The sequence below is a fragment of the Saccopteryx leptura genome, chromosome 9 (genome assembly GCF_036850995.1).
Source record: "Saccopteryx leptura isolate mSacLep1 chromosome 9, mSacLep1_pri_phased_curated, whole genome shotgun sequence".
Classification (NCBI taxonomy): domain Eukaryota; kingdom Metazoa; phylum Chordata; class Mammalia; order Chiroptera; family Emballonuridae; genus Saccopteryx; species Saccopteryx leptura.
In genome coordinates this window covers 41,699,779-41,726,886 of record NC_089511.1, presented here as the reverse complement: position 1 = coordinate 41,726,886, position 27,108 = coordinate 41,699,779, and the positions used below count along the sequence as shown (strand labels likewise).

General features: G+C 43.0%; 1 protein-coding gene across 1 annotated transcript in view; it reads right to left on the bottom strand.

The window, feature by feature from the left end:
* Window positions 1–21: 21 nt before the first annotated feature.
* Window positions 22–27,108, bottom strand: part of ZNF565 (zinc finger protein 565) — a 48,205-nt gene continuing 21,118 nt past the window's right edge. The window contains exons 2-6 of the mRNA XM_066348318.1: window positions 21,346–21,396; window positions 10,449–10,522; window positions 4,667–4,793; window positions 3,839–3,934; window positions 22–1,607 (exon numbers count right to left, since the gene is read on the bottom strand). Coding sequence (XP_066204415.1) covers window positions 337–1,607; window positions 3,839–3,934; window positions 4,667–4,793; window positions 10,449–10,457 — 1,503 coding nt within the window. The 5' untranslated portion in view covers window positions 10,458–10,522; window positions 21,346–21,396 and the 3' untranslated portion in view covers window positions 22–336. The remainder of the gene's footprint in view (window positions 1,608–3,838; window positions 3,935–4,666; window positions 4,794–10,448; window positions 10,523–21,345; window positions 21,397–27,108) is intronic.

Here is a 27,108-nt window from a genome sequence, read left to right as displayed (position 1 = left end):
AAGTAAGGTATAAGGCAAAAGGCACATTCACAAAATATTTTAATAGGGTTATTTTCTATTTGGAATTCTCAGAAGTTTAATACATTTTGAGTAGTAAAAGAAGACTTTACATTCACATTAATACTTTTTCACCTTAAATTATCTGATTCCCAGTAAACAGTGAGTGTGAGGCAAAAAGTTTTCACGTTTATTAAATTTTCTTCTGGTATGAGTTGTCTGATGTTCCAATGGAAGTGACAAGTGAAGGTGTTCTGATGTTATACTACATTATCTAATATTAAGTCAGATGCGAACTCCATTTAAAGGCCTTCTTACATCTCTAATAGCCAAAGCTTTCTAACCAGTATGGATTCTGTAGTGTTCAATGAGCTGTGCACCAAGAATAAAGGCCTGGCCACATTCTCTACATTCATAAGGTTTGATACCAGGATGAATTCTCTGATGTTCAGTCAGTTGTGAACTACGAATAAAGGCCATTCCACATTCCCTACATTGATAGGGTTTCTCACAGGAATGAATTCGCTGATGATGAGTCAGTTGTGAAACACGAATAAAGGCTTTCCCACACTCCTTACATTCATAGGGCTTGTCACCAGTATGAATTCTCTGATGCTGAATAAGGTATGAACTACGACTAAAGGCCTTTCCGCAGTCCTTACATTCATAGGGTCTGTCACCAGTATGAACTGTCTGGTGTCGAGTAAGCTGTGCATGCTGCCTAAAGGCCTTTCCACATTCCTTACATTCATAAGGTTTCTCCCCAGAATGAATTCTTTGATGTCGAGTAACTTCTGAGCTATGAATAAAGCCCTTTCCACATTCCTTACATTCGTAGGGTTTCTCACCAGTGTGAATCCTCTGATGTACAGTAAGTTGTGAATGCTGTCTAAAGGCCTTCCCACATTCTTTACACTGATAGGGTCTAGCACCTGTATGAATTCTCCGATGAACAGTAAGTTGTGAGCCACGAATAAAAGCCTTCCCACAATCTTTACATACGTAAGGTTTCTCACCTGTATGAGTTCTATGATGCAAAATAAGTTGTGAATGCTGTCTAAAGGTCTTTCCACATTGTTTACATTCATAGGGTTTGATACCAGTATGAAGTCTCTGATGCAGAGTAAGTTCTGAAGTACGTCCAAAAGCCTTCCCACACTCCTTACAGCCGTACGGTTTCTCACCTGTATGAATTCTCTGATGTTGAACAAGGTGGGAGGCTCGGCTAAAGGCCTTCCCACATACCTTACATTCAAAGGGTTTTTCACCAGTATGAGTTTTCTGATGTTGAATAAGGTGTGAGCCACGGCTAAATGCTTTCCCACATTCATTACATTCAATCGGTTTCTTGCCAGTCTTATTGCTCTGATGTAGAGTGAGGGATGTGTGATGCTCAAAAGTGGGTATGTTTTCATATGTGATTTTCACTTGCTTGAAATAGCATTTCTGGTTTACCTGCTGTCTTTCAAATTGGTGTCTGTATTCCCAATCGTCTCTAAAGCGAGAGCCCTCAAAACCACAGTATGTGAGGCTTTCCATTAGCTCCCAGCTGAATGTCTCTACTTCAAAAATATCTTTTTGTGGTAATTTCTCATACCTGGACTTCAAATCTGAAAAATATTTAAGAAAATAAACAAATATAAGCTGTTCTCTTTTAAGAAAAACAACAAAAATTTTACAGTAGACTAGAGTAACAAAGTAAAAATAATAACCATAAAAGGTGAAGAGCTTATATTGAGGCAGGATAGAAAGGAATTAGGGGAAACTCCCTCAGTGGAATGAGGAGGTAGCAGTGGACAGCAGTAAGTGCTAGGTCCTCTCACCAGAGCCCCAACTTCCACTCACAGTCAAAGGTAAACGGTTTATGGCAGGAAACCCCGGTAGTGGTCACAGAAGTCAGTACCAATAAGGACTAATACCAATAAGGCTAAAATATAATACCAATACCACAATAAGGCTAAAATTAGATAAATCCAGGATGTAGGAAATATTGATCAGAGAAAGACCCCAAAGCTCATTACACCATCATTATAATGGAAACTGACACCACAAGTAGAAGGGGGACTGAGGAGGAACAATGCCATGACGCCTTCTGAAATAACCAATTAGGGACAAGGTCCTTCCCAACCAGAAGGCAAAGTCAGAATTGGGCACCATAAAGTTCAGAAACAACCTATTCTTGGAAATACACAAAATCCCAAGAACTGACTGACCCAGCATGAAACTCGCTTGTGAGTTTGTCCATGACCATATGGTCATGTATATTCGCTTCTTTCACAGTTTGCCCTGTGAGACTTAAAACCAGGGAGCAGTGGGCAGCTCAACCCCTGATCCAGTCTCCAGGAATCCACGACCTAGCCTCTTTGTCTCTACCTGAATAAAATTTGCTTTTGCTCTCACTTGAACTTGTGCTTGAATTCTTTCCTGACTGGGTCAAGAGCGCGGAGGTCCCAGACTATGCTGGGGCAGGACCAGCCCTCAGCATAGAACCGGTCCAGATGTCTCTGTGATTTCTAAAAAGCACATGAAGACACAAATATGATAGCTTATATGGTGTCAAAAGGGCACAAAAATCCATTAAGCCAGGGATTCTCAATTTTGATAGGGGGCAGCATCATCCAGGAAGCCTGTTAACAATACAAAAAAGTCCAAGAACCACTCTAGACTGAATCAAAACCTATAGGAGTGCCTGACCAGGTGGTGGTGCAGTGAATTGAGCATTGGCCTGGGACACTGAGGACCCAGGTTCAGAACCCCAAGGTCATTGACTTGAGCGCGAGATCATAGACATGAATGACCCCATGGTCACTGGCTTGAGCCCAAATGTTGCTGGCTTGAAACCTAAGGTCACTGGCTTGAGCAAGGGGTCAATGGCTCAGATGGAGCCCCCCCCCCCCCCCCCCCCGCTGTCAAGACACATATGAGAAATCAATCAGTGAACGACATGCTACAACTATGAGTTGATGCTTCTCATCTCTCTGTACCTTCCGGTTTGTCTGTCCCTCTTGCGCATACACACTCTCTCTTTCCCCCTAAAAAAAGTTTCAATACTGTCTACCAAGTGTCAACTTATAATATTTGCTAACATCTATTTAGTGGACACGATTGCCTGGCATTGTTCTGGGAATTTTCACATTATTAACAAATACAAAAGCCACACAGTAACTACACATGATACTACTTTTATCCCATTTGCAGAGGAAAAAAACTGAAGCACAGAGAATGTAAATAATTTCCTGAAATTCACAAATCTAATAAGTGGCAAAGCCAGGATTTGAACTCAGGCAGTCTCATGCCAGAGTCTGTCCTCAGCCACTTCACATCCTTACCTCTAAAAAGTTAATATATAGATGAACTGCTGAATTAGGTAAAGTGAGAGAGAAGGGGGTGAGGGAGGGGGAGAGAAGCAGATAGTCATTTCTCCTGTGTGCCCTGACTGGGGATTGAACCTGGGACATCTGCATGCCAGACTGATGCTCTATCCACTGAGCAAACCATCCAGGGCCAAGGAAATAAGTATTTTTTAAGGGATGAAGAAACTTGCAAAAAAAAAAAAAAAAAAGGGTCCAAGGTAAAAAGGTTGCTCCTGGGGAAGATGGGCACAGCCCTCTTTGAAATGGGATGAAAATGTGAGAGAGAAAGAACAGAGCGGAGTTAATGGGAGTAGGCAAGGTTTCTTGGGAGCTGAGGCCGACAAGGTCTTTGATCTTCCTGTCTCGGGCTTTTATTTTCCTGTTTTTGGTGGGGCTTTGCGGGAAGTTGCCCGGCAATAACTCAAGTTACTGTTACCAGCTGACTCACCCACTGGGCTATTATTCCCAATGGCCTTCCCCTTGCTCACCTGGGCACCACGGTCCTGCTGTATCATTTGCAATCATCCAGGGTTCTTTCCCTTGCTCCAGTAAGGAGATGACATCAGGCTTGGAAAAGGAAAGTCCTATTTATAGGAAGAGAAATGGGGAATGATGACGCTGTTCTCAAGTTCACACATAGTCTCTTGGTAACGAAGAAAGAGAGGCGATTACATAAAGGAAGGCGTTAAGGTCATCCAGAGGATGGGAATAAAGCACAAAGCAATTCTTTTGGGGACAGAGAGCAGAAATTCAGCTAGAAACTTGTAAGTCTCCCTAGAAATCCACCACAAGAACCAGAGGGCTAGTCTTGAAGTATACTGCTCACAAAAATTAGGGGATATTTTATTGCTTCATATTCATTTTGAAATATACCTGAGGTTTTGTGAGCAGTGTGTTTGGAATGAACGACTACACTGTTTATTCTCCCTTTGCCCTCTCTTTCCCCTCTAATCCATTCCTTGCTGTTCCTGACCCCGCTCTGTGCCCTGGACAACTTACCTGTAAAGAACTGTATCACACTGGCTATATTGTTTTCAGCGGGTTTGGCAGCTAGAAAGGATCAGCAGCAGATCAGCAGGCAGGAGGAGACAGTTCAGGGTATTTATTACCCTCTCCGTCCCTGCTTTGACTCAGGAGGTCTGGAAGTTGCTTCAACCGCTGCCGCCAGGCCCTTCTTCAGTACTCTCCCTCTCACAGCCTCCCCCTGGAGTGTTTCCTCCTTTCACTCCTCTGACCCAAAGTGTAGCAGCCCCCCACTGTTGTGCTCCCCGGGAGCCTTTGTTTCCATCTGGCCTCGTGTTACACAATATCCTTACCTAGTGAGACCAAGTTACCGAAGTTCTCCAAAGTCACATCCCTATACAAGTCCCTCTGGGCAGGTTCCAGACACTTCCATTCTTCCTGAGAGAATTCTATGGCCACATCCCTGAATGTAACCAATCCCTGAAACAATAAACCCATGCATTATTAGTAAACAGAAGAACTTTTTAAATTTTTTTATTACAAAATATTTCAAAAGAGGGACAAATATACAGTGACAGAAAATGATTTGACTTTGGGTGATAGGCACACAACATAATCAACACTGAAATATTGTACAATAGAAATGTTTACCTGAAACCTATGTACTCTTTTAAACAATGTCACCCCATTACATTTCTAAATAAAATTTTAAAAAGATTTCAAAATACACAAAAATAGAGAATAGTATATATAATGACCCCCCATAAATTCATCACTTTGCTTCAACAATTAACAAGTTTGCAAATCTTGTTTCATCTCTTCCCTTCCATTTTTTTTCTTTCTTCCTTCCTTCCTTCCTTCCTTCCTTCCTTCCTTCCTTCCTTCCTTCCTTCCTTCCTCCCTCCCTCCCTCCCTCCCTCCCTCCCTCCCTCTCTCTCTCTCTTTCTTTCTTTCTTTTTGTGTGTGACAGAAATAGAAAGAGGGACAGACAGAGACAGACAGACAGGGAGAGATGAAAAGCAACAATTCCTCGTTGTGGCTCCTTAGTTGTTCATTGATTGCTTTCTCATATGTGACTTGACCAGGGAGCTACAGAACAAGTGACCCCTTTGCTCAAGCCAGTGACCTCTGGGCTCAAGCCAGTGACCCCGGACTCAAACTGGTGAGCCCGTGCTCAAGCTGGTGACCTCAGGGTCTCAAACCTTGGTCCTCTGTGTCCCAGTCCAAGGCCCCACCCACTGCGTCACCGCCTGGTCAAGTCCTTCCATTTTCTACCTCTGGTGTACTTTGAGGCAAATCCCACATACTGAACATCACAGTATTTCATCCACAAATACTTTAGTACCTAACAAATGTGATTTCTTTAAAGCATACCATATCATTATCATACTTAGTAATATTAACAATAATTTTCTAATAACTACATCAAATTTCAAATTGTGCCAACTTTCTCAAAAGTTACCACTGGTTTATTCATATCAGGATTTAAACAAGATCCACATATTACGTTTAGCTGATAGATTTCCTAAAGTCTCATTTTTATTTATTTTTTGTATTTTTCTGAAGTTGGAAACGGGGAGGCAGTCAGACTCCCACATGTGCCCAACCGGGATCCACCTGGCATGCCCACCAGGGGGCGATGCTCTCCCCATCTGGGGCGAGGCCACAGAGCCATCCTCAGTGATGGCTCTGGGCCATCTTTGCTCCAATGGAGCCTTGGCTGCGGGAGGGGAAGAGAGAGACAGAGAGGAAGGAGAGGGGGAGGGGTGGAGCAGATGGGCGCTTCTCCTGTGTGCCCTGGCCTGGAATTGAACCTGGGACTCGTACACACCAGGCCGATGCTCTACCACTGAGCCAACCGGCCAGGGCCCCTAAAGTCTCTTAAACCTCTAAGAGTCCCTTCAAAATTTTTATTGCTATCTATTAAAGAAACATTTGAATCAGTAGAATTTCTCACTTTTTGGATTTGGCTGACTGCATCTTCATAATATAGTTTAACACATTCTACTTCCATATTTTCTGTGAAAGGCAGTTAGATCTGGAGGCTTGACTGATGTATTTTTTTAAATTTTATTTTTATTTTTTACAGAGACAGAGAGTAAGTCAGAGAGAGGGATAGACAGGGACAGACAGACAGGAATGGAGAGAGATGAGAAGCATCAATCATTAGTTTTTCATTGCAACACCTTAGTTGTTCATTGATTGCTTTCTCATATGTGCCTTGACCGCGGGCCTTCAGCAGACCGAGTAGCCCCTTGCTGGAGCCAGCAACTTTGGGTTCAAGCTGGTGAGCTTTTGCTCAAACCAGATGAGCCCGCGCTCAAGCTGGCGACCTCGGGGTCTCGAACCTGGGTCCTCCGCATCCCAGTCCGACGCTCTATCCACTGCACCACCGCCTGGTCAGGCTTGATTGATGTATTTTTGAGGATGGCATGAATATGTTAGAGGTGGTGCTGCATAATTCCTGTAGTGTCCTAATAGGAGGAACGTAATGACTGGTTTTCCCATTATTTTGTTTTTGTTTTTGTATTTTTCTGAAGCTGGAAATGGGGAGAGACAGTCAGACAGACTCCTGCATGCGCCCGACCGGGATCCACCCGGTACGCCCACCAGGGGGCGATGCTCTGCCACGACCAGAGCCACTCTAGCGCGTGGGGCAGAGGCCAAGGAGCCATCCCCAGTGCCCAGGCCATCTTTGCTCCAATGGAGCCTTGGCTGCGGGAGAGGAAGAGAGAGACAGAGAGGAAGGGGGGGGGGGTGGAGAAGCAAATGGGCACTTCTCCTATGTGCCCTGGCCGGGAATTGAACCCGGGTCCCCCCGCACGCTAGGCCGACGCTCTACCGCTGCAGGGCCAATGCCTATTTTTTTTTTAATTTTTTATTTATTCATTTTAGAGAGGAGAGGGAGAGACAGAGAAAGGGGGGGGGGGAAGACAGAAAGAGAGGAGGGGGGAGGAGCTGGAAGCATCAACTCCCATATGTGCCTTGACCAGGCAAGCCCAGGGTTTTGAACCGGCAACCTCAGCATTTCCAGGTCGACGCTTTATCCACTGCGCCACCACAGGTCAGGCTGGTTTTCCCACTTTTAATGAGGTTAAAATTGATGAGTACATTCAGGTTTTAACAACCTAATCCATTCAGGAAAATGTCTTTCAGATGGAAAGAGAAGGGTGTTGTAGGAAGAAGGTGATAAAGCAAGCGAGCAAGCTAGGGCTGACTGTCATAAAGGAAGTATAAGCAAATTTATATGACTAAAGGCCTGTATGCTTTTGAATATTCCTGTGGCTAGAGATAAGAAAGACCTCCTGCTTTTTGATTTTTTAAAAAATATTTTTATTTATTCAGTTTTTAGAGAGGAGAGAAAGAGCGAGAGAGAGAAAAAGAGAGAGAGAGAGAGAGAGAGAGAGAGAGAAGAAGGGGGGAGGAGCAGGAAGCATCAACTCCCATATGTGCCTTGACCAGGCAAGCCCTGGGTTCCGAACCGGTGACCTCAGCATTCCAGGTTGACACTTTTATCTAGTGCACCACCACAGGTCAGGTGAAAGACCTCCTTCAAACAGACGGACTCTCTTTTATTTTCTACAAAGTCTGAAATGAGCAAAATCTAGCTAACTGAGGTCTTATAAATTGAAATAACATACAAAACACACAGTTAACATGGGCCTAGAAAATAATAAACTCTTTTAAATTGCATAACTTGCCTGACCAGGTGGTGGCACAGTGGACAGAGCATCGGCCTGAGACGCAGAGGACCCAGGTTTGAAACCCCCAGGTCGCCGGCTTGAGCACAGGTTCACCAGTTTGAGCACGGGGTTGCCACGTTGAGCATGGGATCATAAACATAACTCATGGTCGCTGGCTTGAAGCCCAAAATCGCTGGCTTGAGCAAGGGGTCACTGGCTTGAATGAAGACCCCTGGTCAAGGCACTTATGAGAAAGCAGTCAATGAACAACTAAAGTGCTGCATCGAAAAATTGATGTTTCTCATCTCTCTCCCTTCCTGTCTGTCTGTCCCTATCTGTCCCCCTCTCTCTTGCTTGGTCTTTCTTAAAATAAACAAACAAACAAACAAACAAATAATTTGCATACCTTTTTATCATTTTTCTTCCTTGAGATAAAAAAGAGAAACTCTAAAACATCTCCTAATCTCTATCCTAAAATATAGGATTTACAGAAATTTAAAATCTATCCTGGAGACTTGAGGTCCTAAGTAGACTGTGGATCTCAAACTAGGTTATACCTCCCCCTTTCAGATGCACTGGGATCGTGCAGAGGCTGGTCTAGTCACAATGTTGGGGAAAGTGGGGCTGAGGGGTGGGCAGTGTGCTACTGATAATGCTGACTGGCATCAGGAATCTTAAGTGTCCTCAATTATCTGGGTTATGTACTTAGGACAGTCCCATACAATAAAGTACTACTGAAAATGACACTAGTGCCTGACCTGTGGTGGCACAGTGGATAAAGCATCGACCTGGAATGCTGAGGTCACCAGTTCAAAACCCTGCCCTTGCCTGGTCAAGGCACATATGGGAGTTGATGCTTCCTGCTCCTCCCCTTCTCTCTCTCTCTCTCTCTCTCTCTCTCAACTCTCTCCTCTCTAAAATGAATAAATAAATACAAAAAAAATTTAAAAAGAAAATGACACTAGTGTTCCCACTACTTCTGTTTGCTAGACATCATGAGCAATTTTTGGCTAAGGTAAATTTTACAAGAAAACACATGAATTTTAATTTGCTTATGTCCTATAAGATATAATCATTCCATTATTTTGAAGGTAGTTATATTAAACAATATTTTAAAAGTACTGCAATTATTTACCATCCTTCACTGTCTATTTCTTGATCCTAAAATAAGAAAGCTGATGGGGGGGGTGTACTTCAGTCACATAAATGTGGCCCACAACCAATGCATCTTGTTCAACCTCAAAATGAACCACTTCACAGTTATTCATCTCTCATAAATTCCCTTGCAAGGCTGAACTTTCTTTTTTTTTTTTTAGCGAGAGAGTGATAGGCAGGGACAGACAGAGACAGGAAGGGAGAGAGATGAGAAGCATCAACTTGTTGTTTTAGCATATTAGTTGTTCATTGATTGTTTTCTCATAGATGTCTTGACCAGGGGCCTTCAGGTGACCCAGTGACCCCTTGCTCAAGCCAGCAACCTTGGGCTCAAGCCAGTGACCTTTGGGCTCTACATCGGGTTATGACTGTGATTCCAAGCCCAAGCTGGTGACGCCATGCTCAAGCTGGAGACCCTACACTCAAGCCAAATGAGCCTGCACTCAAGCCAAGGACTTATGGGTTTCGAATCTGGGTCTTCAGCATCCCAGGTTGATGCTCTATCCACTGTGCCACCGCCTGGTCTGGCAAGACTGAAGAACTTTTTTTTTTTTTTGTGACAAAGAGAGTCAGAGAGAGGGCCAGGGACAGGCAGACAGGAAGGGAAAGAGATGAGAAGCATCAATTCTTTGTTGCGGCTCCTTAGTTGTTCATTGATTGATTTCTCATTCATTGACTGATGTGCCTTGACCGTGGGGCTACAGCAGACCGAGTAACTTTTTGCTCGAGCCAGCGACCTTGGGCTCAAGCTGGTGAGCCTTGCTCAAAACAGATGAGCCCTCACTCAAGCTGGTGATCTCAGGGTCTCAAACCTGGGTCCTCTGCATCCCAGTCCGACGCTCTATCCACTGCGCCACCGCCTGGTCAGGCAAGACTGAAGAACTTTTGATAGTGTAAAATATTTTATGATTTTTAAAGAGGGAACTTTAAAAATATTTAATGAACTAAAGATATTTAATGGTAGGAAAAAAAGAGAAACCACCCAGTTTAATAAAATCGATCAAAGTTAATTTTGGCCCATTCAACCATGGTTCTCATGAGGGAGGCTCTCAAGAGAATATATTTTTGCTACGTTGGTGTTTTGGTAGAAGCACTGTGCACACATGTGAACACTGTTGGAGAGGGCCGGTACGAGAGGTGAGGCACCATCACTTATTCCCTGGAATGAAGGACCTGGAAGCAAGTCACTGAATGGGGCTCAGCTGAGACAGGGAAGTTTCAGGATAAAGAATACAAATATTCATATAATCAGGAGGGAAGACAGGCTATTTCAAGGATAGAGGGAATTCCAACTTACCTGGGCCATGGCTTTTAGAACTACCTGACCTGCTCAGATCTCTCTAGGTTCTTCTCTTGGGTAAGGATAGAGTCCTGAAAAAGCAGAATAGGGAGAGAGGGGCAAATCTCTCATAAATTGAGCTTGCCTCAGCAATCCTAAATAGATGAGCTGAAAAACAAGTGAATGCTCAGTGTCCTTGCTCTGCTTCCCTTGCTCTCCCTTTGTCTCGCCACACAACACTAATGCTAAGAAGTACCGAGTTAACAAGATGCAGCCCCTCCTTAAACCCTAGGAAACCGAAAGATGGATTCCAGGCAGATGTGCTCCAGCACTGACACAGAATCCATGTACCTCAGCAGGAGGGATCCTGGCCTGAATAGGTCATCTTCTTGCTGCTAATCTATACCCTAGATAGGGCCTAGATATTGTAGTTCCCACCTGTTCCAAGCAAATCTTCCTTTGCAGCTGCAGCAAGGAGGATCATGACGCAGACTCACTCACTTTACACTCTAATGATGAGGACAATGCCAGCATAGCACTGTGCAGGCCAAACCTTGTGAAAAAGGCTGTGTGTGTGTGTGTGTAACAGAGATAGAAAGAGGGACAGATAGGGACAAACAGACAAGTAGCGAGAGAGATGAGAAGCATCAATTCTTCGTTGCAGCACCTTAGTTTTTCATTTATTGCTTTCTCATATGTGCCTTGACTGGGGGCTACAGCAGACCGAGTGACCCCTTGCTCATCAAACCAGTGACCCTGGGCTCAAGCTGGTGAGCCTTGCTCAAATCAGATGAGCCTGCACTCAAGCCGGTGACCTCAGGGTTTTGAACCTTGGTCCTCTGCATCCCAGTCTGATGCTCTATCCACTGCGTCACTGCCTGGTCAGGTGAAAAAAGCATTCTTTTTTTTTTTTTTCCTTTTGCATTTTTCTAAAGCTGGAAACAGGGAGAGACAGTCAGACAGAGTCCCGCATGCGCCCGATCGGGATCCACCCGGCACGCCCACCAGGGGCGATGCTCTGCCCACCAGGGGGCGATGCTCTGCCCATCCTGGGCGTCACCATGTTGCGACCAGAGCCACTCTAGCGCCTGGGGCAGAGGCCAAGGAGCCATCCCCAGCGCCCGGGCCATCCTTGCTCCAATGGAGCCTCGGATGCGGGAGGGGAAGAGAGAGACAGAGAGGAAGGCGCGGCGGAGGGGTGGAGAAGCAAATGGGCGCTTCTCCTGTGTGCCCTGGCTGGGAATCGAACCCGGGTCCTCCGCACGCTAGGCTGACGCTCTACCGCTGAGCCAACCGGCCAGGGTGAAAAAAGCATTCTTAAACAAAGTATTCCAGCTTCTGTAGGCTCAACAGGCAAAACTTTTTGGGTACTTTCCTGGCTCTGGTTTCTCTTTCTAAGTCCAAAAGGGAGCCATTACAACTCATATAGGCTTCGTCAAAGCCTCCAGCCCCAGCTGGACTCATCAGACAGGAGCAAGAAAATCACAGTAATATAGGCGTCTTATAAGCATACCTGCACATCCAGAATACTGACCTGAGTGGGAACTCAGTCTGTAGCAGCCTCTTAGCCCAGCTGTTATTTCCTATTTAAACCTTCCCTATTGCTTTCTTGCAGAGTATCAATCACTTCCTCACGGGCTGACAGTTGCTGAGGCTGGAGTTCTGTGGAGAATGGCCTATACCTCCAGATGAAGAGATCTCAGGGGTGGTAAGTAGGGTAGCAAGACTGTGGTTTCTTTTTAAGAAAGAGAGTGAGAGACAGAAAGGGAGAACGGGAGTAAGAAGTATCAACTTGTAGTTGCTTTCACTTTAGTTGTATGTTGATTGCTTCTCGTATGTGCCTGAATCAGGGCAAGCTAGTGTCCCTTTGCTCAAGCCAGTGACCTTGGGGCTCAAGCTGGCAAGCTTTGGGATCGTGTGGACGATTCCCCGGCTCAAGCCAGCGACCCTGCGCTGATGAGCCCATGCTCAGAGCCAGAGATCTCAGGCCTTCAAACTGGTCACCTCAGCGTTCCAGGTTGATGCTTTATCCACTGCGCCACCACAGGTCAGGCAAGGCTGGTTTTGATTAGAGTGGCAAGAAGCTTCCCATGGTGGGGGTGTCAGAAGGAAGACTAATTTAATCAATGGGGGTGGTATTAAGGAAAATTTCCTATAAGTTATAGAACATGGTTTAGCTCCTGAAGATCAGAACAGACAGCAAAGGAACAGAAGAGCATGCTGAGCAGACAGAAGAGCAGTGGCAGAACAGCAGACCAGAACATATGGTGTTTGAGGAGCAGTGAATGGTTTGGAATGATCCGCATAGCTTGGGAATGGTCTAGACTAGTATGTGCTACCTAACAACCTTTCTGTGATGACAGAAACCTACACTGTCAATAATGTAGCCATTAGTCCCATGTGGCTATGACTGAGGAACTAACTTTTTACTTAGTTTTAATTAATCCAAGTTTAAATTTAATAAGTCCTAAAAGCTAGAGGAAGATAATACTGGAAATGACATTAAGAGCTGATAAATGAAGGTGAATGAATGAAATAAAATAACTCTAAGAGCAAGGACCCAGTCTCATCAGCCCTGTGACTGGCAATTGCCACGGTGTCTGAAGGATATAGGTGACCAATGAATACTGACTGAATATATAAAAGTTTGGTTTTCATTAATAAGTGGAAGGCCACTGAAGAATATAAAGAAGAAAGTGATAAGGCCAAAATGACCAGATTATTTTATCGGAGAGAGTAAAATTGATGTTATGAGTATCAACTGGAAGGTGCCTGCATTTCCCGAACAAACCAAGGATCTGATCCTAGGGGAGTGAGTGACAGTGGAAACGAGAAGGAAGAGGATGAATTCAGGGATAGAAAAGAAAAATCAACTGGCTGTGGCATCTAACCGGATATGGAGGCAGAGAGAGAAAGAGGAGTCAGGAATTCTTTCTTATTTACTAAGTTCCTACCTCAACTGACCTGGTCCTATTTGTGAGGAAGATAATAAATCCAGTCCCTGTTCCCGTGGGTCTCATGTTCTAATGGGAAGAGGTAGTAGCGAATACATTGATATTTCTATTTATATGCCAGGTGGCCAGAGTTCTATGAAGAAAAATAAAGACTAAAGGGCTGGAGAGCTTGGAGGAACAGAGGGTAGCCTGAGAAGGTGACATTAAGACTGGAAGAGTGAGCAATGTGGACATTTAGGGGAGGTACATTCCTACCAGAGGGAATAGCACTTGCAAAGGCCTCAGGCAGGAGCAGGCTTTCTTTGATCAACAGATAAAGGAGACCAGAGCCTCTGGAAAGACGTATATAAGAGAGAGAGAGGGTCAGAGGCTCATTTGGGTCAGAGAAGGAGCTAGATGATGGATCACACGGGGCTTGTAGGTCATTGTAAGAACTTAGGTTTTCCCTCTTGAGTAAGACAGGAAGCCACTGAAATGTTTTAAGCCAAGGAATGGCATAATCTTATTTATATTTAAAAGGATCAATTATGAAAAATGGACTAAAGAGAACAAAGGGGCTGACCTGTGGTGGTGCAATAAATAAAGCATCAACCCAGAATGCTGAGGTTGCCGGTTCAAAACCCCAGGTTTGTCTGGTCAAGGCACATACAAAGCCTGACCAGGCAGTGGTGCAGTGGATAGAGCATCAGACTGGGACACAGAGGACCCAGGTTTGAAACCCTGAGGTCGCCAGCTTGAGTGCGGGATCGCTGGCTTGAGTGTGGGTGGGATCATAGACATGACCCCATGGTCTCTGGCCTGAGCCCAAAGGTTGCTGGCTTGAAGCCTAAGGTCGTGGTCTTGAGCAAAGGGTCACTTTCTCTGCTGTAGCTCCCTGGTCAAGACACATATGAGAAAGCAATCAATGAATAACTAAGGTGCTGCAATGAAGAATTGATGCTTCTCATCTCTCCCCCAACCTGTCTGTCTGTCCCTATCTGTCCCTCTCTCTGTCTCTGTCAAAATAAATAAAATAAAATAAAATAAAATAAAATGAAAGGCACATATGGGAAGCAACTACTATGAGCTGATGCTTCTTGCTTTCCCCCCTGCCTTTCTCTTTCCCTGTAAAATCAATAAATAAAATCTTTAAAAAAATATTTTAAAAAAGAGGGCAAAGGGTAGGGGAAGCAGGGAGACCAGTGAGAAGGTTACTGTAGTAACCCAGGAAAGGGGTGAGGATGGTTTGCATTAGGATGGTGGTGATAAGAACTGACCAGGGTCTACATAGTCTTAGAAAGTAGAGCTGACAGGATTTGAAAACTTTAGGTATATAACAAAATAAAGTCAAGATGACACAAAGGTTTTTGACTTGAACAAAGTATGAAGTCACCATTTTTTAACACAAAGGCAGAGGCAGTTTTGTTTTTTTTGTTTTTTTTTACAGAGACAGAGAGAGGGATAGATAGGGACAGACAGACAAGAACGGACAGAGATGATGAGAAGCATCAATCATCAGTTTTTCGTTGTGGCACCTTAGTTGTTCATTGATTGCTTTCTCATATGTGCCTTGACTGTGGGGCCTTCAGCAGACCGAGTAACCCCTTGCTTGAGCCAGCGACCTTGGGTCCAAGCTGGTGAGCTTTGCTCAAACCAGATGAGTCCACGCTCAAGCTGGCAACCTCGGGGTCTCGAACCTGGGTCCTCCGCATCCCAGTCCGACACTCTATCCACTGTACCACCGCCTGTTCAGGCAGCAGAGGCAGATTTAACAGCGGGCGCTTCTGAAGGGCCCCCCAAAACCCCAACTTGACATTAATGTAACGGGCGCAATATTTTCTTCTGTGCCCGGGGCCGCAACCGACCTTAATCTGCCTCTGCACAAAGGACTGTGAGAGGAGCAGGTTTTGAGGGACCCCTATGAGTTCTGTTTCAGACCTTAACACTTGAGATGATCACTATACACCCAAGTGGAAACGCCAAGTGTCCATTAGGCATTTGGCTCTGGAGTTCAGGATAAAGATCAAATTTAGAAATATAAAATTGGAAATTACTGATGTACAGATGGCACTTAAAGCCCTGAGACTAGATAAGTTCACCTACAGAATGAGTGAAAATATGGAAAATACCTGTATCTGTAAAAAATAATATAAACGAAGCCATTTAAAAATTCAGTTAAAGGTGACATCCCAGAGAACTGTCTTGTTGTCTTACTCCTCAAATCTTTAGGATGTTAAACCCGTGTAAAATAGCCTGGCCTGTGCCAGCGCAGTGGATAAAATGTTGACTTGGAATACTGAGGTCACTGGTTCAAAGCCCTGGGCTTGCCTGATCAAGGCCAATATGATAAGAAACCAGTGAAAAACGAAAGAGAAGCAACTATGAACTATGAGTTGATACTTTTCACTACCCTCTACCTTTTCCCTTTACAGAGACAGAGAGAGGGATAGATAGGGACAGACAGACAAGAATGGACAGAGATGATGAGAAGAGGACCCAGGTTCGAGACCCTGAGGTTGCCAGCTTGAGCGTGGGCTCATCTGGTTTGAGCAAGGCTCACCAGCTTGAGTCCAAGGTCGCTGGCTTGAGCAAGGGGTCATTTGGTCTGTTATAGCACCCGGTCAAGGCACATATGAGAAAGCAATCAATGAACAACTAAGGTGCCGCAATAAAGAATTGATGCTTTTCATCTCTCTCCCTTCCTGTCTATTCCTATCTGTCCCTCTCTCTGTCTCTGTCACAAAACAAAACAAAACAAAACATTCTTTAGAATAAGCAACACTATGTTAGGTTATCTGTACCTATAGAAATGCCTTCCTTCTATTGATGTAATTTTTCCCTTTCCCTTTCTCATAAATGCCCTTTGCCTCTGTCTCCTAATCTGAACACTACTTAGGTTTCTGCCTGAATCAATGCATTCAAAATAGCTATTCTTTTTTTTTTTTTACTTTTTTTTTTTATATTAAGCGAGAAGCAGGGAGGCAGATACAGACTCCCACATGTGCCCTGACCAGGATCCACCTGGCAAGTCCCCTACCAGGCAATACTCTGCCCATCTGGGACCACTGCTCCGTTGCTTAGCAAATGAGCCATTTGAGCACCTGAGGCGAGGCCCTGGAGCCATCCTCAGCAGCCGGGGCCAACTTGTGCCAATCAAGCCATGGCTGCAGTAGGGGAAGAGAGAGAGGGAGACAAAAAGTGGAGGGGGAGGGGTTGGAGAAGCAGATGGACGCTTCTTCTGTGTGTCCTGACTGGGAATCAAGCCCAGGACATCCACAAGGCAGGCCAACACTCTATCACTGAGCCACCTGGCCAGGGCCAATTCTTTTGCATCTCAAATAAAAGCTTGCTGACACTCAGTTTGGCCTTTTCTTTTTAGGTTAGCCAATCCAAACCTGGGGGGCTAAAATTCAGTTAGAGAACAGGGATATGAAAAGAAAAAAAAGAGTCTGAAAAGGAGACTCCACTGAGATAGACGGAAAAAGAGAACGGGGTTTCACTGGAAGACCAGTGAAGAAAGTATGCCGAAAAGGCAGGAGAACGGGGTTTCACTGGAAGACCAGTGAAGAAAGTATACCGAAAAGGCAGGAGAACGGGGTTTCACTGGAAGACCAGTGAAGAAAGTATACCGAAAAGGCAGGAGAACGGGGTTTCACTGGAAGACCAGTGAAGAAAGTATGCCGAAAAGGAAGGCGACAACAGTGGTCAAAGGAAAAATGAGAATTCTCCATTTGGCATCATAGAGATCATCAGAACTCTTGACAAAAGCTGATTCTCTGGAGTAGAGGACACAAAAGCTTGGCTGGAGTGGGGTTCGAGAGAGAATGGAAGGACAGGGAGTGGAGACAGAGAGCCACTCCTTGCAGGGAGTTATGCTGAAAAGAACAGAGAAAACGGAGATAGAGGTGGATACGGGTTCCAGGCAGGGTTGTTTGTTTTGAATGTAGGAGAAATTACAACACATTTTATAGTGATGGGAATAATCCAGTAGAGAGAAATTAATACAGCAGGAACATAGGAAACAAGTGCTGGAGCAATGATCTTGAATAGGAGAGGGGATGGGAACTAGCATCTGGGTGTTGAGGACTGAATTACAGAAGACCACAGATAGCTTATCCCTGGGGAAGACGGAGTACATAGGTATAGAAACGAACTGCAGGATTCTAGGGTGAAGTGATGTGGTGTTATTCTTTTCACTTACTTTTATTTTTAAAACCACTCTGTGGACTAAATAAAGTTGATTGCATTTCCCACATTATACAGAAGAAAAGCTAGAATGTCTGAGAGGTTATGAGAGTCATTCAAGACCACAGAACTAGCCTGACCAGGCGGTGGCGCAGTGGATAGAGCATCGGACTGGGATGTGGAGGACCCAGGTTCGAGACCCCAAGGTCGGCGGCTTGAGCAAGGGTTACTTGGTCTGCTGTAGCCCCACGATCAAGGCACATATGAGAGGGCAATCAATGAACAACTAAGGTGTCACAACGAAAAACTACTGATTGATGCTTCTCATCTTTCTCTGTTCCTCTCTGTCCCTATCTGTCCCTCTCTCTGACTCTCTCTCTGTCTCTGTTAAAAAAATAAATAAAACATTAAAAAAAATACCACAGAACTAGTAAAATCAGAGATGGGATAAAATCCCAAGTGTTCTATTTTGCTGCCCATGGAAGTTTCCATCAGAGTAAACTGGCTCTCTGTCATTGCTGCCATTAATGAAGAAATAAACAATCAATCCCAGAGTAGAAAAGGGACAACTGAAAGAGTTGGGGGTTAATGGGAGTAGGAAACTAGATCCTTTAGTATGTAAGTGCTTTGCCACAGGAGACAGTTCTGACAATAGTTTCTTCTAAGAATTATTAGAGCAGGTAGCAGAAGTGTTAGAAATTGGAGGGGGAAACGTTTATGGGTCAAAGCCTAAGAACACTTCAGAATTCAGAAGAAAAAGAAACAGAAGAATGAATTCTGAAAATAAAGGTCAGAGATATGAAAAGAGGGATCCAGAAACCTAAAATATGTATAAAAGTAGATAACAGAACAGCTGGGAAATAATGAATAATATATTTTCCAAAGGAAATTCAATACTTGAACCTTTAAATTAAAAAGAATTCTTGAGAGCTATAAAATTCACAAAGAGCCACACCTGGATGCAGCTGGTAATGATTCTGAAATTGTACTAATCTGTAGGACATTCATTATTCTTAAATGTCCACGGACTATTTAGAACTTAGATACAATACTAGGTATGTTCCATTTGGAGGTTTTGTATGTTCTTTCTGGAATGCTCCTTTACTAGATAGTCATAGAGCTTCCTTTTCCCCTCCATGAAAGTTTTTGCTTAAATTTCACTTCTGTTACCAAACTATTAAAATATTACCCATTGCCATTCTCTCTAGCTTTCCCTGCTTTGTTCTTTTATAGCTCTCAGTGCTACTAAATATTGTATAGTACATTTGCACGTTAATTATTTGACCCTTCCCACTAAACTTAAATGCAGGGATCTTGTTGGTTTTTTTCATTATTAATTCCTCAAAACATAAAACTGCATGGGAGGCATCAAACGCTGCAATAAATGCACAAAATCACAATGAAAACCTTAAGATTTTACAATAGTAGAAATTTCTCAGCTTCCTTTTTGTGGCCATACTAGAAGCCAAAAAGAAATTCTAACTTGATAAAATATTTAATGCAGGGGTCTCAAACTCGCGGCCTGTGCGGCCTGCAGACTAATCCACGAAGTTCAAAATATTTTGGATAAAATTAAGTAAGCCTAGGGGCCTACTTGTATTTTTCATTTCTCTAGCATCCTAGCTAGATATTAGCTTAGTTAACAGCAGTTGTGATGCGAATTACAGTTTCTGGTCCTTTTGTGACACTGAGTAAACTGCATGTACGATTGTGCTTGTTGTACTGATTTTTTTTTGTTTTCAACTGCAGTGAGAAAAGTGTTGTGTAACAGTTGCCTTTTGTAGACCTAGTGCGGCCCGACGAACGGCTGTGATCTTGCTCTGCGGCCCACATGCTGAGTTGAGTTTGAGACCCCTGATTTAATGTATAAATTAAATAACTGTAAAAGTATTTCAGATAAATATAATGTATTTATATTTTTTAGACACATGATATAAAAGGCAGAAAAACATAAAAATATATATATATTTGAGACTAAGAAATTCTATCTCTAAATACTAAAATCAAAATGAAAAGGCAAATGATAAAACAGAAAAAAATAACTCACAAGTCTGAAAAACAACAAAACCCCTTCATACATAGTGCCTTTAAAATTGAATTTTCAGGAAAAAAAGCAGTAATTTTAGATAAACGAGCAAAGGCTATGCATAGGCAGTTCACTAAATAATAAAGTGGTTCAATCTATCAAAAGTTTTTAAACTTCAGTAATAAAAAAAAATGCATTAGGCCCTGGCTGGTTGGCTCAGTGGTAGAGCGTTGACCTGGCATGCAGGAGTCCCAGGTTCAATTCCCGGCCAGGGCACAGAGGAGAAGCGGATCACCCGTCCCCCTCTCCTTCCTCTCTGTCTCTCTCTTCCCCTCCTGCAGCCAAGGCTCCACTGGAGCAAAGTTGGCCTGGGCACTGAGGATGGCTCCATGGCCTCTGCCTCAGGCGCTAGAATGGCTCTGGTTGCAACAGAGCAATGCCCCAGATGGGCAGAGCATTGCCCACTGGTGGGCATGCCGGGTGGATCCCGGTCGGGCGCATGTGGGAGTCTGATTGCCTCCCCATTTCCAACTTCAGAAAAAATACAAAAAAAAAAAAATGCATTAAAGCAAAAAAAAAAATACCATTTTGTAGTTATCAATTTGGCAAACATTTAAAAGACTGATGCCACTCCACAATAGCATGACATGAAGAAATGGACACACACAGTAGGCTGCAGCTAGTATAAACTTCCAATGAGACAATGTTAGTAGAAATTAGACCATTTAGATCAGGGGTCCCCAAACTGCAGCCCACGGGCCGCATGTGGCCCCAAGGCCATTTATCTGGCCCCCGCCGCACTTCCGGAAGGGGCACCTCTTTCATTGGTGGTCAGTGAGAGAAGCATAGTTCCCACTGAAATACTGGTCAGTTTGTTGATTTAAATTTACTTGTTCTTTATTTTAAATATTGTATTTGTTCCCGTTTTGTTTTTTGACTTTAAAATAAGATATGTGCAATGTGCATAGGGATTTGTTCATAGTTTTTTTTTATAGTCCGGACTTCCAATGGTCTGAGGGACAGTTAACTGGCACCCTGTGTAAAAAGTTTGGGGACCCCTGACTTAGATGTTCTGATGAAGCAATTCCATACCTGAGACTTTATCCAAAAGATCTATGTGGGGTATATGCTGGAAGCCCTCAAATTGTTGACAATGGGAACAACTTGGAGAGAACTTAAATAGCCTACCAAAGAGGATTGATTTAAATACACTGTGTTTTACTGTATCCATATGATGGAAACATTGTTGTCATAAAAAGAATGATACATATTTTTGCTGATGTTAAGATGTTAAAAGTAACAATGTTGAATGAATAATGTAGGTAATAAAACTATGTATGTGTAATGAAAACCTATTTTTAAAGAAAAAAATGTATATATATGTATATGCATATATGTATGCATAAAAGGACTGATAAGCTTTTCAACTGATTTTTAAATTTGTCTCTAAGTGTGTAATTATGGGGGATCTTTGCTTTTTTTCTTTATTTCTAAGTTTTTCTATAAGCATATATTTTATAATCAAATAATAAAATTAATCCCTTCCTCCTCAATGGGGGGGTATGTTATAAAAGTATGAATGAGTGGTTCATAAGTGACAATGAGGCAGATGACTTTGGGGACTTGTATGCTGAAGGAGCTTGGTTTTCTCCCTAGTGTTAGAGCCCCTGAGGGGAATATTCTCAAATAATAACTCAAAGCGCCTAACTTCCTACAGAGGAGGTGACCTTTCATATGAAAGGCTTCCTGATTTCTTAGTGTCCGCACTCACCTGTGCACAGGTCTCCTGTTAACCCTCTCTCCACAGTTCAGGAAGGCCTTGCTACAAAATAAACAAACAAATAAATAAAAATAAAAAATCACACCTAATTTACAGAAGCAACTTCATATACATATAGAAAAAGAAATGGGTTTTAGCAATTAGATATTACTAATGTTTCATCACCATTATCCAGTTTTCCTCTCCTTTGGGCACACAGAGGACACTTTTCAGCCCCTTATAGTTAGGCAGGGCCATAAACTGATTTTGGCTGATGGACTAGGACAGGGGTCCCCAAACTTTACACAGGGGGCCAGTTCACTGTCCCTCAGACCACTGGAGGGCCGCCACATACAGTGCTCCTCTCACTGACCACCAATGAAAGAGGTGCCCCTTCTGGAAGTGTGGCGGGGGCCGGATAAATGGCCTCAGGGGATTACATGCAGCCCACGGGACGTAGTTTGGGGGACGCCTGGACTAGGAGCGAGGTGATGTGTGTCACTTCAGTCTGAGGTACTGGAAAGACCACACAGTTCCCTAATCTTTCTATTTCCTGATGTAGTGGCAAAGGAGGCTGTGTGTTTCAGGTGGTACAGCTATAGGTTGGTGGATGGAGTCTCTTTTGGTCTGGGACCCTATCTATGCTGGCTCAAACTGGACATGTAACATGAACAAGAAATAAAAAAAAATTACTGTGTAAGCCATTGAGATTTGGGGGTTGTTTGCTAATAGAGCATAACAGCTTGTCCTACCTAATACATTAATTCAGTTATACTCTGACTATATAAAAATTCAGACTCAGGCCCTAGCTGGTTGGCTCAGTGGTAGAGTGTTGGTCTGGCGTGCAGGAGTCCTGGGTTCGATTCCTGGCCAGGGCACACAGGAGAAGCGCCCATCTGCTTCTCCACCCCTCCCCCTCTCCTCCCTCTCTGACTCTCTCTTCCCCTCCCACAGCCAAGGCTCCATTGGAGCAAAGTTGGCCCGGGAGCTGAAGATGGCTCTATGGCCTCTGCCTCAGGCACTAGAATGGCTCTGGTTGCAACAGGGCAATGCCCCAGATGGGCAAAGCATCGCCCCTTGGTGGGCATGCTGGGTGGATCCCGGTTGGGCGCATGCAGGAGTCTGACTGCCTCCCTGTTTCCAACTTCAGAAAAATACCCCCCCCCCCAAAAAAAAATTCAGACTCAGAGCCTTGGTCAATACGAGAAAAAACAATAAAACAATGGCCCTGGCTGGTTGGCTCAGTGGTGGAGTGTTGGCCCGGCGTGCGAATGTTCCAGGTTCAATGGATCTAGTTGCAATGGAGCAACAGCCCCAGATAGTTAGAGCATCGCCCCCTAGTGGGCTTGACAAATGGATCCCAGTTGGGGCAAATACAGGAGTCTGTCTCTCTGCCTCCCCTCCCCTCACTAAAATAAAAATAAAGAAATAAAGAAAAAAGAGGAAGCTACAGAAATAACAGAGCAAAGCTGTCCATTTCCAACTTCTATTATATCTCAACTTCTATTACATCTCAAAGGGATTTTTCACAAACCCACAATGTGAAACAAAAGGCCCTAAAAAGGCAGATTAGGAGTTATGGGACAAATTGATCTGGACCTAACAAAACCATGCACTTCTCAATTGCTAACATCAGATCTTTTTACAAAAAAATAAAAATAAAAATCTTTGTACAAATCCTTCTGAGCAAAGTCTGGCCATTTATACATCATCTAGTAAAGCTCAAAACTACATCTCTAGATTTTTCTTATCTCTAAATTGACAGACATTCTTATTCTTCAGAGACCACGGGTCCTACATCACACAGGGCTTGGGCTGGGGACTGGGAGAAGTTGCCAGACATTATTATAGTATAGGTAGCTCCACCTATTCCTGAAAGAGCAATGTTTCTGAGTGAAACCTCTAACCAGAACCCTTTCCCCCAATATTTATAATGTGAAAAATATAATAAATCAAATATTAACACAAGACTCCCAAATGATTTCCTAAAACATAATTAAACACAACAAAATACCTCCATATAAGTAATAAACTATTATATTTGGATGAAAATTTCTTAAAAAACATCACTTCCTGATCACCAAACAATATTATGGTTAACAGCTGGTTGCTTTGTGTACAATAACATGACCTCTCTTAACATCACAAACAGCTGCATACCCCTTTCATTGATATGCCAACCTATACATTATCAAAATACTTATCTAACTTTGATGTTTTACTAATTATATTTCTGACATAATTTAAAACTTTTCCTATATGTCATATTTTAAAATGTATTGATTTATATAGATATAAACATAAAATTTTCCAGTGTACACATTAACCAAAAATCAATATAGAGCTATGGACAGTCTTTGGCAATGTTTAGTATTCTGAGTCAGACAACATCACGTTAAATAAATGAAAAATTTCTATAAAACAGCAATTCTGAGTATTTAAAATGTTCAAGATATGATTAGTGGGAAAAAGCAGATTATAAAACAACTGGGCATCACGTGGTCATATTTATAAAATACATGTATATATCAATATAGAGACAAATCAGACCGAAAATGTTGGGAAGTTTTATCCTTAAAGATTCCTTTGGTTATTCTGGATTGTGAGCTTCAATTTTCTTAGTTTTATTTAAGTATATTTTTTAATAACCATGCATTAGTTTTTTTAAAATATTTTTTTATTTATTGATTTTATAGAGGAGGGAGAGAGTAGGGGAATGAGAGGTATCAACCTAGTTGCTTCACTTTAGTTGTTCATTGATTGCTTGTAGTACGTGCTTTGACCTGGCTAGCCCAGGCATCCGAACCAGTGACCTCAGCGTTCCAGGTTGATGCTTTATCCACTGAGTCACCACAGGCCCCATAAATTAATTTTTAAATGTGTGCTTTTAAATTCTGTAAATATAAGCTACTCCTCTTAAATAGAAGATGAAAAAGAAAATACATACTTTTTTTTTTTAGACAGTGTTCCTTTCAACATGAAATAATAGCTCAGGATATCCTAAAAACAGTTGTATTTTTAAAGGTTTTTGTCGCTTTTGTTGTTTTTGTCTCATCAGCTTCCAATAGTTGAAAACTTTTTGATTTGGTAACTAGATTCATATGTACTGGAGTCCTGCCTAGAAAAGAACTAGCAAAAGTCACTTGGCTATGTCCTCTGTATAGTGATGCTGCTCTTCAGCCCTTCTTGCCAGATGGGTTTATTATGTTTCTGCACCTGCCTTATTTGCCTAATGTTCTCCAAACAGCTACAGAACCATCATCCTCTATCCATTGCTCATACTTTGCATTTCTGATAATTAGAAAGAAAACTTCAGGGGACAGAGGTAATTCAAGGAAATGAATGCATCTCCACAAAGTTCTTATGACATCAGGTGACTTGACTATGACAGATATGACAAGAGCTACTCTGGTCATACAAATATCTCCCTCTTAGAAAGTCCACAGCATACTGTCAGGCTTAAATTAGTGCCCTTTATCATCTTTTATTTTGGACATTTGTATACAAGTTTTATTTCCCCTATAACATTATTTGGAATTTAAAACTAGTGACTGTGACTTCTTAAAAGTATTTTGTGTCTCTGATTTTTAGTAGATTTTACATATTTGCAAATTCTTAATAAATATCTAATGCCTGACCCCAAGGAATTCATTATGAAAACTCAATAAGTTATATGCACAGGAACACTTTTGGAACTATTTCACAATTAAAATATAGAAATGAAAATATTCTTTAGTAAGCAGTAAAATGAATACATTAAGGTGCATCTCAATAATGAAATACTATACAGTGACTTTAAAATGTAACAGTACCACAGTCAATGAATTATTAAATGAGGCAGGCAGCTTACAGAATTTATAAAGTGACACCAGAGTGATGTCAGCAGCATGGCTGCTTGAGAGGGTCTCCAGCTTTCTGTCCTTGAAATTACAAGTTGAACAAAGGATCCCCTGCTCACACAAACATGTCTGAGAGATAATATCTGAAGGTGGGCATATCCGAGCGAATAGGGGAGGTTGGAGGGCGGAAGGACAGAGAGGGGTGCCACAGACCTGCAGTGTGGAACGTACTGAAGCTCCAGAAAATTCAGAAGCAGGGAAGGAGCTGGGTTACAGCGTACACACTCTGCAGGCCTAGGGAGCAGAGGGGTAAAATCAACATTCCTGCCTGAGTATTCAGCACATGCTGCAGCTGAACCCAGTGACAGGCAGAGAGAACATAAAGGTGTGGCAGCTGTGGTTCAGTGGCTGCCATTACCGGGCAGAAAACAAAGCCGGAAGGCACTGCTGTCTCCCCCTCCCTCCCAGAGAAGTGGTCCCAGCAGACCCTGTAGCTGCTAAGTGTAAGATTACAGCACACACTCTCTTGGCAGCCCTGAGGACAAGAGAAGCAGAAACATTTCTCCCTGAGTGGCAGATGCGTAAGGCAGCTAAACCCATGGGCAGGACCAAAGACACAGAGGTGTGTCAACTGAAGTCTGGTAGCCACCATTACTGGGAGGAGAACAAGGCCACAAATGCAGGAACAGGCCCAAACTGCCCCCAGCCATCTCAGTGGAGCTCAGAGGAGCCACCTGGGACACCTCAGAGAGAACAGCACCGCTGGTGGCATCTATTGATAGTTGCAGGAGGCAGCACTGGGGATCTCAGGAGCCCCTCACCCACCACATTTCTCCAGCAGGGTGGCGCCCTGAGACCGAGACAACCTGGTGACAGAGGAGACACCTATCTTCCCAAGGAAATAGGGCATTTTTCACAGCACAGACAACACCACCCTAGAGATCCCAGGAGCCCCAGCAGTGCAAGTATGAGAAAAATAAAACTTGCACCACTTACTGGAAAAACAAAAGAGTGACTTTACTTACCAACCTCCTAAAATAGTGAAGTGTCAAATATGTTTTTAAAAAGCAGTTTTCATTCCCATAAAAGCAGAGACATAATCCATCAAATATGTGCAATCAAGGTAACAAGGTAGTTCAGAAAGATAATGAAGATGCTCCAGAAAATAAGCTTAAGACATGAAAATGTGATTTAAAGACAGAGAATACAAGATTGCAGTTCTGAAAAGGATTCAGCTAAATACAAGAAAACTCAGGCAGTTTAATGAACTCACAAATAAGGTCAATGAACAAAATGAGTACTTTATCAAAGAAATTATTGAAACTACACAAATAAATTCTGGAACTGAAGAATTCAATAAAACAGATAAAGAATGAACTAGCAAGTTTAGGAAACAGCAGACCAGAGAGAGAACAGAATCAGTGATCTCAAAGATAGAGATCTAGAAATGACTCAGAGGAAGAAGTGAGAGAGTTAAGAGTAAAAAAAGAAAAAACTCTAGGAGAACTGACTCCATCAGAAAGAGTAATATAAAAATAATGGGGGAATTGTGCACCTGAAGCCTATATAATTTTAACCAGTGTCACCCCAATAAATTCAATTAACAAGAAAAAAAAGAAACAACAACAAAATAAAGAATACTGGGTAGGTCCTGGTGGGTAGCTCAATTTGTTAGCACATCAACCCGCATGTCAAGGTTGCATGTTTGACTCCTGGTCGGGGCACATACAAGAGTCAACCAATGAATACATAAGTAAGTGGAACAACAAATCAATCTCTTTCTCGCTTTCTCTATAATTGATAAATTAAAAAATAAAAATATGGCCTGACCAGGTGGTGGCGCAGTGGATAGAGCGTCGGACTGGGATGCGGAAGGACCCAGGTTCGAGACCCCGAGGTCGCCAGCTTGAGCGCGGGCTCATCTGGCTTGAGCAAA